Here is a 14,775-nt window from a genome sequence, read left to right as displayed (position 1 = left end):
ACAACACCTGGGCAGATGTGAAGCCCTGACAGTCTAAATATCTGGCAGATCAATAATGAGAATTGTCTTGCATTTCAGCTTTTCCTCTTTCCTTGTATTTTGACTGTAGATATTTTTAATTGCTTACGTCTGTATTGCCTATAATAGCTACAAACTGATATGATGGCATGCCTTAAATCAGAATTCTATCAAAATGTAAAATCTATTGTAAAATAATTGATTATCACAGCCTATATATAAAGCCTATATATGTATATATGGTTTTAATAGGCTACCATGTCATACAACAGGATGTAATTAAAATAACATAATTCAATTGTAAATTCTTAAGATTTCAGTCCTGGTTGATTTGGCAACACCATATTTACTTGTGGTAACCAGTGGTGACAGCAAATGTGGTTTAATTCTGCAGGTCCCAAAATACTGGGGGCTGCAAAACAATCATTTTTGTTTTAATACAGAGTCAGGTATTTAAACAGGTATTTATCCATTATTCTGTAAGCAACCGTGATCTGAGTTTATGATACACTCGGCATGATTCTGCCGACAGCAAAAGTCCAAGTAGTTTTTTACCTTTCTTAGAAGTTGGAGGTGTTCAGTTATTTTTCTAACAGCCCACTATTTCTTTTTTCCAACAGCCTACTCTCTGCAATATTTCAAACTGATCCACTGTCATAAAAATGTCAGATTCTGATAAACGATGGCGGTCAGTGTCAAGCTCTTTGACAAACGCATTGCTTTTCCTGTGACTACTTTATGCAAAAATCCACCCCTGTTTTGCCAGTCAAATCCTTTTAATGTGTAGTTGCAGCAGAAGGAAATGTTTGGTTTGCATTAGCTGTAACTTAATACAGTATTGTTTCCAGGAATGTCCTCACAGACACCCGCTTGGTAATAGTGTAATACTATGCCAATTATTGGAAATCATTATTGTTTGAGGTGGTAAGCCGCTCAGATCCTGACACATCCCGTCATTAGATGACAGCCTAATCAATAGTAATTCAAGCATTTGCTATGTGAAATGGCACCACTTCTCCCCCCCCCCCCCCATGAAAGGTTTGAAAGTGTTAAAAGTGTATTCATTGTTATGATGTAACCACACCTCTGCTTCCAAAGGGCACATGTTCGTTGTATGTAAAAATATACTTCTATAAATATAGGCAATGCTTCACATTTACACAATGTCCAATGATAACAGACGAGAAATACTTACAGACTTAATGTTTTAAAAAGGCTTGCTGTTGCTTTGTTCTGTCTGTTTTTTTTGTGTTAGACAACCTTCCCTCAGGATCAGGCTAGTCCAAAATCAGATCCCTCTGATCCTTCAGCTCACACATAAGAGCTGCCACTTGTCATGCATGACAAGAAAGACAAGCTTTTCATGCACTGTCTGCATAATCAGTATATAGCATGCTGGGTATAAAACAGCAAAAATACCCTTGTTAATATATACAGAGCACAGCATACCGTAGCTGCTGTACATGATATGCATATAATATTAATGTCTATTCCCTAGATTGTGAAGGAATATCCTCCTCTCTCAATTTTAATTCCAGTGTTCATCGGTAATCTAATCTTATTATTTAAGGCTATTCTTACTAGATTTTTCATGTGACAAAAGGGGAATGATATGCAAGAAATGTCTCAGATTGGAAAGGATGCCCCAATTAATTGGCATGCACCTTAGTTGAAGGGGCAAGAGGGCTTTTCTTTCTGTGTGTACATGAGATAACATATGGCTGTAAACTGTACGTTATACTTTCAGGTTGCTGGCATGCTTCATGACCATTACACGTTAGTTATGTTTTACTTTGGGTCTTTGGCGTGGCAACATTGTTGCTCATTTATAGGTGTGTCAGAGGATGATTACCTTGTGTATATCATGTCAACATAAAAAAAAGTAAATCAGGGTGCAAAAGTCCCTTGGATGTCAGGTAGTCCTTGGTAGTTTAGAAAACAATAATGATCTTAGTGTTGGACACTGGCATCTTTTTTGGCCAGTGTCCTGAAAGGTAGTATTTATTATGACTTTCATCTTGATGAGATATGTGTGTTCTTTTGGAGATTGCTCCACTGCTCTGCACTCTCTAGGTAATGACAATGATTAATCATTAAAAGCACACAAGGGGAACAATAATGAATGAATAATGGAACTTTTCTTGTTTCACTGGTTTCCACCCCATGTGTATTTTAAGAAGTAATGTTATCACAATGAACATTATAGTGCCCGGCATAAAAATGCCTTTCAGTCTAAAGGGCTTGTGTTCTTGGTATGAAGAAGCCATTCATTAAACTGTGCTTTGCATCCTAATGTTATGTACAACTGTCAGGTTGACTCATTGTCATCCATCTAAAGGGTTGGTAAATTTCCGGAAAAAGCTTGGAATTCTGGAAATTATCAACCAATTTCAAAATAATAACTGTACCTTTTTATAATAGTGAACTTATTTTTGGGGGAAATTCACATTAAAAAGGAAAACTTGGACCTTTTCCCATTAGTTAATTCTCCACATGGCACATTTCACACTGTATGTGTTTTACAAATTAAAGGATTATGTCTGTTTATCATGTGGTCAAAGGTTTGCTTCTATCTGCATATGACATACAGATACAAATACAACGTGAGCAAATAACCCCTACATTTTCCTTTTTTATTCCTGTTATTTCCCATACATTTCCATAAATTCACGTTGAATGTTTCCGCCTTGAATATTTCTGGAATTCTGCAACCCTAAGTGTGGTACACATCCTTATTTTTCTCTATTTTGACTTCAAAAGTGCTTCTGCAATACATATTTCCTGTTTTCAGACACCAAGAAATTGGTCATGAAATCAGTGTCAACATTAAACATGTTCTGTTTAAAACATAAATGGCCATTATTTTTAACTTTCTTTGTAGCCGGCAACCATCAAGACCCACAACATCATCGAGAGGACAGCCAACTTTGTATCTCAGCAGGGGGCTCAGTTTGAGATAGTCTTGAAAGCTAAGCAGTCCGGAAACTCCCAGTTTGACTTTCTCCGTTTTGACCATTACCTGAACCCTTACTACAAACACATCCTGCGGGCCATGAAGGAAGGCCGCTACAACCTTGTTTCCGCCAAGAAGCAAGAGCAGCCGCAAGGTGAGTTCAGGAAAGCAGTCACTGAATCCATAGGTGTCATTTCCTCCCACAGATATTACATTTGCAGTATCAAGGAGTGTCATGTGAGTTTTGCTGTATGTGACCAAAAATGTTGTAGCCTAAAAATTGTGTGACATTGCTTAGAGCTCCTTTAACACACTAGTGCAGTAAATATAATGTTAAACATGTGTTCCTTTTTTTTGCTGTAGAATCCCATTCTGATGATTCAGATGAGGATGGAGATGGGAATTACCTCCATCCCAGCCTGTTTGCCCCAAAAAAGTGCTCTCGTCTGGAGGAGCTGGTGAAGGTATGTAAATAGAATGTAGGTCACCCATTGTGGAGCTTTACCTGTTGCTTACACTTGCTATGTTATATTGCTGTTATATTGTCCTGTGAAAACATCTCTCCAATCTCCAAAACACAGTTTTCAAGAAGTCAAGAAAAAACAGCCTGTTTTTTGCCTTTGAGCATTTTTTAGGGGTTTTAAATGTCTTATGTAGCTTGTGAAGTAGGAGAATGTTTTTTTTTTTTTTTTTGTTGAACAGTAACCATAGGCTGCTCATGTAAAGGAGTTAAATGGAAAATTTATTATAGGGTTATGAATGTATGCTGCAATTTTATCTTCTAAGCGACCACTGCGTGCCTTCTAAATTACATTTACGTACTGTTAGTGCTTTCCTAAGTCTGTTACTGCATTCTCTAATAACTATATTCTGTTTGCCTGTCTTGATGCTGTTACAGTTCTGTGTTGGTACTCTCATGTGTTTTGTCAGGACAGCCATTAGTCTTTTGACAGAGCATCAAGAATGGAAGCATGTCTTTTTAAAGGTCACATGACATGCTGCTTTTTGGATGCATTTATATAGACGTTAGTTGTCCCCTAATACCATATCTGAAGTTTCTTTCCCAAAATTCAGCCTTGGTGCAGAATTACAACCACTAGAGCCAGTCCCACAACGAGCTTTCCTTAGTATGTGTCATTTCTGTGTCTGGAGCTATTGAGGAGTGGGGGGGGGGGTGTGTGGCCTTGATCAACTGCCACTTTACTCGTTTGAAAGCCATGATGTCTCTCTCTCATAGGTGGGCCAAATTCTCTGGGCGTGCAAAGCAGAGAAAGGGGAGGGAACCTTGCTCCTTATGATCTCATACGGGGCAAGATTCCAGATCGGCCCATCTGAGCTTTCATTTTTTTTCCAAAGGCAGAGCAGGATACCTAGGGCTCGGTTTACATCTATTGCCATTTCTAGCCACTGGAGGACCATAAGCAGGCTGGGGGAACTCATATTAATGTTAAAAAGCCTCATTAAATGAAATTTTCATGCCATGGGACCTTTAAAGAAACACTGTGAGCTCCTTTTTAATAGTTTCCTCCCATCAAGAGAGCTTTTCTTTTTTAACCAGACACTTTAATTGTCTACTAAGGATGCATACTTCATATTTTATGGGGTTAACTATTACATTCTGTATGTAATCCTTAAATATTGCACTGCAATTCATGGTTTCTGATGTCATACAGCGTTGACTAATTGGTGTATCTTATATATTGTAAAATATATCTCCTTTAATATGCATGTGATCTTAATGGTTTAAGTATTTCTTTACAAAAAAAAAAAAATAGTATCATAGACTGTTTGTACCAAACTGGTCTTTTTCCTCTGCAGCCTCTCAAAGTCATGGACCCAGACCATCCTCTGGCAGCCCTTGTACGAAAAGCCAGACAGGAAAGGAATGGCACAGCAACAGAGGCTCCAAAACCAGAGGAAGTGACACTCCCAGCTGCATCCAGCACACCAGCGCAGTACACTGCTGACCGTGAGTATGCGTTTTTTTTGAGAAAAAATAATTTATGAAGACTCTTATAGTGTTCATCACATGTTGGGTATACTTTTATCTTTATCTTAGTAGGGTTGCTCTAGTTTTACTACCACTGAGTCCAGTGCCCTACTTTGCTGCTTGAGTTTGACTTCCTTATGGTTGTTCAGTACAGCTCCTCACTCCCTAATGCTGACCACTGTCTATAACTGATGTAAAGGCATTTTCAACGCCTTTCAGCAAAGTAATATTGAGTTTAAAGATCTTCCCGGGCAGATCACACATCCTGAAAACCAGAGGACCTGACCTGAACCAACTCTCAGGTCCACACTTTCTCGACCACCTGAGTTGTGGGTCAGGTTAGACTTAAATCAATTTGTGTCCTTTGTATGTGCAAAATACCAATTAGATCTTGCCACAGCCTGAGAAAGTTTAACAACACAGTGTTTCCCACACATAGACTAATTTGTGGCAGTTTGCCGCACAATCAACACCGGCCGCCACACATTGCGTTTTTATTTTTTTTAACGCTGTTTAAAGCACGCATTTGTTCAGCTGCCTTTTCTTTCCCTGTTCTCCTCTGTCTCTCTGTCACTCTACACACATACACAGCCCCTCCCCTCCATGCACATAGCGTCTGTCTCGATGAAAACAGTTTTGCCAACTTAGCGTCTTTGTTGCTAGATTTACCAACTTTTTTCCCTTTTGCCCTTAGCGACATTTTTGAACTAAATTAAAATTACATTTTTACAATGAATGACATAGAACATTAGCCCTTCCGTGACATTCCAAACAATGCCTGGCTTGTGTGTATGCACTACACTGTATTCATCACACTTCTGCTTAAGTACTTTTTCAGTTTCTTCATCCTCTCCTGAAATGGTAGCCTAAATAAACATATTCAAATGTATTCGTCCCTGAGACAATTGTGGAGTTTGTCCTTTGACATAATCTTTTATAATCTTGCTGCAGAAGTAGAGTTGACGATGTTAGTAAATTGGTTGTGGATGACCTAGCTGCATTATGCATAATGCTCTTGATATGCATTGTTAGTCAAAACGGGGGCTGTTAATGTGCCCATCCATGTAGATACGCTTGGTCTAATAAGAAAGCCTTCTCTTGCCCTTTGAATTTTTTTTTTTGCCACTTATGTTAATATAGGGTGTGGATAATAAGTTGCTCCACAGCTCTGTGTCAGCGCTGGAGTATGATCTGTCTACACCACCTATCCATTCCGGGATAAGGGAAAAACGCGCTGGCTTGTTTGTATTTAAAAAAAAAAAAATCACATTTGTCCTGGGTGGGGCCAGGCCCCGAGAGCAAAGATGTAGCGTGCAAGAGACGTGATGGTTGTCAGGCTTTATTCCAACAATGAACACCCGTTAAGCCAGACAATGTTTTTTTTAAAGATTATTTTTTGGGCATTTTTGGCATATTTTGACAAGACAACTTAATACATGAAAAGGGGGGGGGGGGGGGGGGGGATGACATCAGCAAAGGGCCACAGGTCGGATAAATATGAGCTCTACCAACTGGGCTATCCAGGTGCCCAAGCCAGACTATTTTAACCGTAACACATGTTAAGTTTTCTAAATGAAGTTCATGCTGTGGTTTTCTATTTACCTGTGTAGAGAAAATTGGATGTTGTGTCATTTAAGTCAACCAGCTCAGTGTCTAGAATGTGTTAGAATCACACTGTCTCCACTTTGACACTAACCATTTATTTTGTGTATGTCCCTATATTGCCCATCCCCCCCTCCTCTTCCCCTCTCCCTTTTCAATGAAGAGTCTTTGTTATGCAAACCCACTGATAAGGGGGAGATAGGTCACATCTTGATTTATATCCTCTGCCCTACGCTAATTTAAATTGATTACTGCGACAGACATATTACACGTAGAATAAAAACAGCTTGACAGTGAACAGGACAGCACAGCACATAAAACAGCCACAACACAAAGCATGCTTCAGCAACAAAGGGCTCATCACAGCCACATAATTCTATACCCCTTAACTCTTAAAGTCTGACCAAGAACACCAAACTGATGGGCTGCTGTCCAGTGGCCTGTTTGAATGCAGCTGCTTACACTTTTCCTCCACACTTACTTACTTACGTACTTACTCTTAATACTTTCAACTGTGTCTAAACTAACAACAGGAAATCCTAAAGCAATCTCCTGCACTAGCACCTAGTTTGATTCAGATTTATTGTTTCTTAGTTGCATGTACATTTACAGATTACATGCCAGTGTATAGAAATATTAAGATACAATACAAAGAGAAAACCCATGAGCTGGAGGTCACCTTAATGCCTCAAAGGGAAACCTTGCTGCGGTCATAAAAGGCTATATCTTTTTCCAGCTTTTCCGGCCATGAAAATGTAACTGCAACACGGGGACTGAGCACAAATGTGGTATTTTTGTTATTTATTGGCTCACTAAACAAGTCTGGTTTTGACAGTTTCTATTGCCTGTGGCGGGGGTCTTTTTCCTGACCTGTTGATGTTCTTCACCAGGTTAAAACAGAAAGATAGCCATGACAAGACTGTGAAATGAATTAATAAATCATCTCTTAGATATTGTGAACGGACCATCATTTCACATAAAGCCAAAACAATTGTTTCTTTGTACTTCTCACTTTTCAACTTATCTATACAGGGAATCAACCCAAGAGCACCGTCCTACACTATAAAGCATTACAGCACCACACAAACTATTGCCTTTGAGCTCACTATAGATTTGGATTAATAACTGTGACAACAGGGAACAGTATGATCTTCTTAAAGTGCTCATTCTATCCTCATTTTGTGGTTCATAATTGTATTTAGCGGTTATTTCAGAATAGGTTTGCATGGATGTTTAATTTTCAAAAAAATATTATATTTTTGTTGTACTGATTTGATTGATTTTTTTTGATTGATTTATTTTAGTTTCACAAAAAAAACATTAATACAGTATTATATGTTTCACAAAAAAGATGTGATGGACGATTGCCAAAAAACCCTCAACGGGCATAATAAGTGGCAATCTCCATAGAAAGAATTACATTTAACAATTTAAAAACAATGTATAAGTTATTATGTGTAAAAAAAAACAAACACAAAAAACCCATTACTTTGTATAAAACGACTTCAAATTACATTTAGAGCACAAACCCATATGGAAAATTAAGACAACTTAGAAGCAACAATTTGACTCTCTGTTTAAACTGTTCTTTAGAAACTGCACATAGCTCCAGCTCCTCTTGAGCTCATGAGCAGTAGCTAGGTCAGCACTGCTAGCCAGTCAGAAGCAGAGTATGAGGGCGTGCCATGCTAGCAGCTAGGCGAGCATTATAACGTGTGTTACAAAGTGTGTTACGCACATTCGTCACGGAAGTAAAGGCTGGACTACAATAGAGCAGTTGTGAACAGTGTTTTCTGTTGGAGATAAGTCCCTTTGGGATGGACTTTGTGCTTTTTCATTTTGTAAACCTATTACATTCGCAAAACAGATATGAAACACAATAAAGGAAAAGCCAAAAAGCATAATATGAGTACTTTATAGTTAGCATTTATTACATGGCTGTGAAAAAAAGTGACATTATATTATGCAGTTTGTGTCCACATGAAGTTACTGTAACTGTTTGTCCCTTATCAGGTACAGTCGAAGCATGTCTGGAAGGAAAATAATGTAATAATTTCCTTCTCATTTCTTTTCAGCAAATGCAGCAGCAGTGTATTATGGGTACTACATGCTTCCTGATGGAACGTTCTGCTTGGCCCCGCCTCCCCCAGGGATAGATGCCAGCGCGTACTACAACAGTATGCCCTCAGCTGTCATGGCTCCTCCAACGTCTTCTGAGGCTATGCCTAATGTAGGAACTACACCCACCCCTCCTGAAACTATCGCCATGGCACCGCCAGTTATAGCTCCCCCTCAGGTCACCAGCTCTGCTGCTCCGGTTGTTGTACCAGAAACCAGGTAGGAACTAATGTACATCCCTGTGTTATACCAATTTCACCAGTTTTAGTGACATTTAAAGTGTGATTTCATTTTTAGTGTGTGTTTTGTTAGTTGCATAGGGTATGAGGAAATAGTAACTAAAATGAAACACTGCATTCTGACAGAGCAGTTAGACCCAGGTAAGAACAGATTGCACCTGTATTAATAGCTGAAACGTTTCTCTTACCTTAACATCTTTAATTTCCCCCCCGAAAACAGTTTGAAACCAGAAGCTCAAGTTTTCACACCAGTAGCACAAGCCATCATTCCCCCACCACCTGACACCCAGCCAGTCATAGACAAGCTAGCCGAGTACGTCGCAAGGAATGGTCTTAAGTTTGAGGCCAGTGTCCGTGCCAAGAATGATCCACGGTAAGTGTTCTTACAAGAAATAAATCTTTTGCTCCGGGCACATCTTGGTTTTAGAAACTCCTATCAAGAGCTTTTGTTCCAATTTTGCAGAAGCTCTTCATCTTCCTCTGGATCTAATACATTATGTGTTCTTCCCTCTGTCTACTGTAGGTTTGACTTTCTGCAGTCTTGGAATCAGTACAACAGTTATTATGAGTTTAAGAAGAATTACTTCATGCAGAGGGAAGGAAAAGGCTTTCCAGAGGTAATACAATATATATGTGTGTGTGTGTGTGTGTGTGTGTGTGTGTGTGTGTGTGTGTGTGTGTGTGTGTGTGTGTGTGTGTGTGTGTGTGTGGTGTGTGTGTGTGGTGTGTGTGTGTGTGTGTGTGTGTGTGTGTGTGTGTGTGTGTGTGTGTGTGTGTGTGTGTGTGTGTGTGAGATGTTTTACATTAAAGTTATGTAAACTTACCAGACTGTTCTATTATTTGCCATTATATTCACGTTATTGATGGTATATTTATCAAAAATCTCATTGTTACATTTTGTGAAAGCACCAGGACAACCCTACAATATCGGCATCTGTGTATTTAGTCAAAAATATTGTGATATTAGATTTTCTCCATATAATGCAGCCCAAGGTGTAGGTATGTGTGTGAGTTTCTGTGCATCAGATTCAGATAGACCCTAACATGTCCCCATGTCAAACATTTGGTAGGTAATCAGAAGGAGTTTATTGCCTTAGTTAGTTCGGGTGGGGACAAACATCACATTTAAAATCTAACCCTAATAGAGTACGCAACAGTAACATTTCTTCAAATGAAATGACACCATTTAAGGAAATTATTGTTATATGTATTTTCTCTCTCAGTGTAATGTTCTATTCATTATTTCTTTATCATAATTTCTTAATTCTGTCGCTCCGTAAATGTTGCAGATAAAACCCCACAGATAACCTTTACACCTAGGGGACACATTATTCTCCCATTTGTCTCCTGTCATCACCCTTACTGTTCTCCACACCTGTATGTAATTATGTTTAACAGCATTTCCAGCCAACGTTCAGACATGGGGAAAGGTTGTCTAAACATTCACTGCACTTACACTCAACCTTGAAATTAACTGCTTTTTGTTGCTGATAAGCCAGGACCTGCCATGCTAAAATTAGGTATCTTGATCTAAAATATCCAGTTTCCGTTTTCCATCATCATTACTTTTAAGGCTCCAAATTCTGCCAGGGAGGTAATTCCAACTAGTGTCCCTTGTTTTGGGAAATTTCTTGTAACAAAGCAGATTTCTGCATCACTATCAACACCTATTTTTTTTTAAACAAATTGATTGGTTTGCGCATTGCAGACTTTATATTTGTTTTACTTATCCAGCCTTGCAGTCCTGTCACTGTTACTATCACTGTCTGTATGTACATAGTACAAACATATGAAACGGTATTGCAAAGACACATATCACCAACCAAACTACTGTAATTATTTTGCACTTATTTCACAGACAAACATGAAGATAAAAGTAACTTTGGTAGATGCCCGCTTTATTTATTTATTTTTATTGCTAAAGCCTAATTTTCCTTCAGGTAAAATGTAAAAACCTGTTTGGTTGCTTTATAATGAACTCTATTTAAGGGGCCACTGATTTAACTCATGAATAGATGGAAGGACAAGAGATACATCATATATCTTCTTTGGACTGGTGATAAATGTTACATAGCGCACAATTGCAAAGCAATTATGAGCTCAACTCTTTCAAAGCCCATCCTGTTTTTCTGCCAAGGTCCCTTTTAGAATCTGATCTCATGACACCATTGAAGAGGAATGGACTATGCATATTAGCATAGTAGCATAATCATCAGGTAGATCAACATTTTAGAAATGCAGTTTTTTTTGCTCAAGTTATTAACAATACAATTTCAAGGGGATTTTTTTAAATACATAACTTGGTTTGTAGTTTGGTTATACAATTGTTGATAATGCAGATATTATTGGAAAACGTCTCCAGCATGGTTTATTTAGTCTGACTCACCGAATTGAGACAGTTGGTATATGCTTGGCATTGGCTGCTATTCCCACGGAATTTTCCCCTTCCACTATCGCCGCTATCTATTCAGCAAGGGCCCCATTTCTGCATCCTGGGCTTAGGGCCGCTTATGACAACTTGTGATTGGTTAAAAGAAATACAAGCAAGCCAGAGCATCCCCTATACCAGAATGACAATGGTTGCAGCCAGACCATTCTCCAGCGCTGACACAGTGCTGTGGAGATAAGTCTGGCTGGTTTATGTGAACAGCCGGATGGCAGTTTAGCCCTCATCTTTTCAAATACATACTTTCAACAGTTCACATACGGAAGGCAAGCCTTTTCCTAACAAGAATCTTCCAGAATGTGTGTGTTTTTCAGGTCTCATAGCTGAGCTGTGGTGGTTATCTGTTAAATTTACAGTGTTCATAAGTCTAAGTTTGAGCATTCAAATAGCTAGGTGGGTAGATAGATGGACAAGTGTGTCTTACATGAATGAATGCCGTATACTTGCATATATTCAAGGTTTGTCGAGGCTGCTTTGTGTCGGAGTGAGAGAGGAAATGCGAGAAGTGAGCAAGAAAGTTTTGTAGGGAGCAGTTTGTTTACTGACGAATCAAATCCATTAGCTTGTCAGGGTGCAGAGGAGTGTGGCCCATTATGACACAGCTCAGGCTGCTCCAACAAGCAGCTGCTCGGCTTTTCTATCAAAAAACCTGCCACGTGTTTGTGATTTGTGCTGTGGGTAATGTGATGCAGATATCGCTGCTCTCAGTCAGCGCTATTATTTATAGTTTCATAGTTAATGAAAAAGTGAGAAAGGGCTAAAATCCGTCAAAGCAGACAGCCGCAGGATGTGGGGCTGCTGTTGCTTTGTATAACATCAAGACAATCTTTAAAATCTATATCATGCGGTGTGGATAAATTAAACTCATCTAAAAAGGAACATTTTGTGACTAGTGCATACCATCAAAAGACGTGTCTGCTTCCTGTGTGTAGAAAGTGTGTGATTTATGTTGTTATGCTGGGTTTAATGCAATACTTCACAACAATTCTCAAATGTGATTATCAAACACATTATTTTAATAATTCAAAAAGGCTTTCAATCTGCTCCACTTATTGGAACCCCTCCTCATTTCTTTTGTTAGCATTCAGCAGCAACCATGTGGCTTTGACAGTGTGTTTGAGGCTAATATGTGAATGGAAGCCTAAAAAGGATTGTAAGAACTAAAGTCAAATTTATAAAAAAAAAAATATATATAACGGTGAGACAAGTTTACACGTTCACTTAGGGCGTTCAAATGAAGTCTTAGGAAGACAATTCAATTTGGAAGCAGCGCAGGAGTTTTCATCCGCTCTGCTGTTAGATTATTCCCAAATGAGTCAAATATATTTAACATACCCTACTGGTGTTTGGGGTCATTCCAGTGCACTCCATTACAGACAAAATACCAGCTGAGATCAGTTGCATTGTTTAACCAGGGCAGCAGTTTTCAGATTACATTATGTGCTTACATAATTGCAAAAGGGTTGTCCAATGCTTTCTCAGTTAGTTTTTAAAAATGATATCAGATTAGTGAACAGAATGGGCCTTTGGAACATTGGATGAATGGTTGCTGATAATGGGCAATGGAGATATTGCATTTAAGATCAGCCTCCCAATCAGATCAGCTGGTATTCTGTCTATAATGGAGTGGTATGGAAATTTGTAAGTGACCCCAAACTTTTGACCAGTAGTGAGTACAGCACAATGTTCGAATTTTGGCTGGACATATTACTATAATAACAGTTTTTTGCACTAAATAAATTTATTTTTTAAAGGCAAAATGTAACATTGACTATGTTTATTGTTTAACTAATTTTTTTAAAGTGAGACACTTTAATTGGGTTGGTAGTAAATTATTTTTTATTTTTAAATCTGTGCAAGGAAGCAAAGCAAACATCTCAAACACAACAGTATAATTCAGTTGTAGATGGAATAGACTTCAATTGTCATTGTGCAGCAGAACCGTACGACATTTGCTTGTGGAGCCTCTAAAACAATACTCACTTTCATATACACAGTCACAATAAATAAAATAAGAAAAATATTTAAAAAAAACTTTATCAAGGCATCCGATATTGCACTGAGGTGGGTCAAACACAGGCTATGTGAAAGTATCCATCCGTCAACCAAAATGTGGAGCTGCTCTTGGGTCAATTATTTGTCATTTACATTTTTCATTTGCAGCCAGCATTTTTCATTTTAAATTCCTTTAAAGCTTGTGATTTCTAACCAGCACAGATTGTGCCGCCCTGCTATGAAACCCTGGTGTACGTTTTCATTCAGAGTGGAGGATTATTACCTTCTGAAATGTCTGCATGTGAACCAAATGATTCAAGGATTCTAGAGCTGTGTATGTCAGCACAATCAAATTCCTGCAAACTCCAACTGGTGAGGTCTTTCCAGAATCGTTTAGAGTGAGTTTTCCCCTTATTTGTTTTTTTACCATTCTCTGGGGTCTCGATAAAGTGCTTTGACTGTTGAAAGTGCTGTTCAATTACATTTGGGAACTGGAAGCTGCCTTTGAAGCCTTTTTCAAACATGGTAAAATGTACCTCAAGAGGTTAGTTTTTTTTGTGTTCCTCTTGTGGCATTGGCCACTTTTCCCTTTTATTCGCAGCTATTAGTACAGAGGGTTTCTGATTATGTGGCCTGAGCACACACATTAGCTATAAGGGCGTTCAAGGTTCTTTTATTGATCATGTTTCACAGCAATAAGTAATTCAATTCAATTTATAGTATCAAATCATAACAGAAGTTCATAACAAAATCATAACAAAACAAAAGTTATCTCAAGACACTTTACAGATAAAGTAGGTCTAGACCACACTAATTTACAAAGCCCCAACAATTCTAGTAATTCTCCCAAGAGCAAGCAATTAATGTGACCGTGGCAAGGAAAAACAAAATGGGGGGGACGCACAAAATGAAAGGCAGATAGACAACCAGCTCCTCCAGAAGTTTCTTCTGAAAACTGTCCAAACACCAACTTTTCCAACCCATCACAAAAGTACATTATGTTAAAATGAATGATAGCAGGTTTCAATGGACTCTCATCTTCAGCACCATTCCTCCCTGCCACAATCATAGTGGTTTACGCATAATGAAACACAGTAGAACTAGGAGATTGACTCAGATACGTTTACAGTGCATATTTTTATTCTCTCTCTCTCTCTCTCTCTCTCTCTCTCTCTCTCTCTCTCTCTCTCTCTCTCTCTCTCTCTCTCTTTCTCTGTACTCTCTTTTCCTCCATCTAGAGTGAGACAGTAGAGGATGATGATAAGCTTCAATTAGACACATCAGCCCAGGACAAGCTGACAAAAGGTAGGCCATCACCACAATAAGAATTACACACAACATAGTGATACTTTCACTTCCTCTTCTTCGGTTCATCTGTTGGTAAATGAGATGCAAAGCCTTTGGGTAAATATGT

General features: G+C 38.6%; 1 protein-coding gene across 3 annotated transcripts in view; it reads left to right on the top strand.

Annotated features, from left to right (window-relative positions):
* sfswap (splicing factor SWAP) overlaps nucleotides 1-14,775 on the top strand; it is a 52,075-nt gene that overhangs the window by 10,534 nt on the left and 26,766 nt on the right. For all 3 annotated transcript variants that reach the window (XM_032539478.1, XM_032539477.1, XM_032539479.1), the window contains exons 5-11: nucleotides 2,900-3,125; nucleotides 3,335-3,435; nucleotides 4,790-4,940; nucleotides 8,639-8,900; nucleotides 9,141-9,293; nucleotides 9,444-9,537; nucleotides 14,600-14,666. In XM_032539478.1, the coding sequence (XP_032395369.1) occupies nucleotides 2,900-3,125; nucleotides 3,335-3,435; nucleotides 4,790-4,940; nucleotides 8,639-8,900; nucleotides 9,141-9,293; nucleotides 9,444-9,537; nucleotides 14,600-14,666 (1,054 nt within the window). The remainder of the gene's footprint in view (nucleotides 1-2,899; nucleotides 3,126-3,334; nucleotides 3,436-4,789; nucleotides 4,941-8,638; nucleotides 8,901-9,140; nucleotides 9,294-9,443; nucleotides 9,538-14,599; nucleotides 14,667-14,775) is intronic.

Source organism: Etheostoma spectabile, chromosome 16 (assembly GCF_008692095.1).
Source record: "Etheostoma spectabile isolate EspeVRDwgs_2016 chromosome 16, UIUC_Espe_1.0, whole genome shotgun sequence".
Lineage (NCBI taxonomy): Eukaryota > Metazoa > Chordata > Actinopteri > Perciformes > Percidae > Etheostoma > Etheostoma spectabile.
The sequence above is the reverse complement of the archived record's forward strand: the minus strand, read 5'-3'. Positions and strand labels throughout refer to the sequence as shown.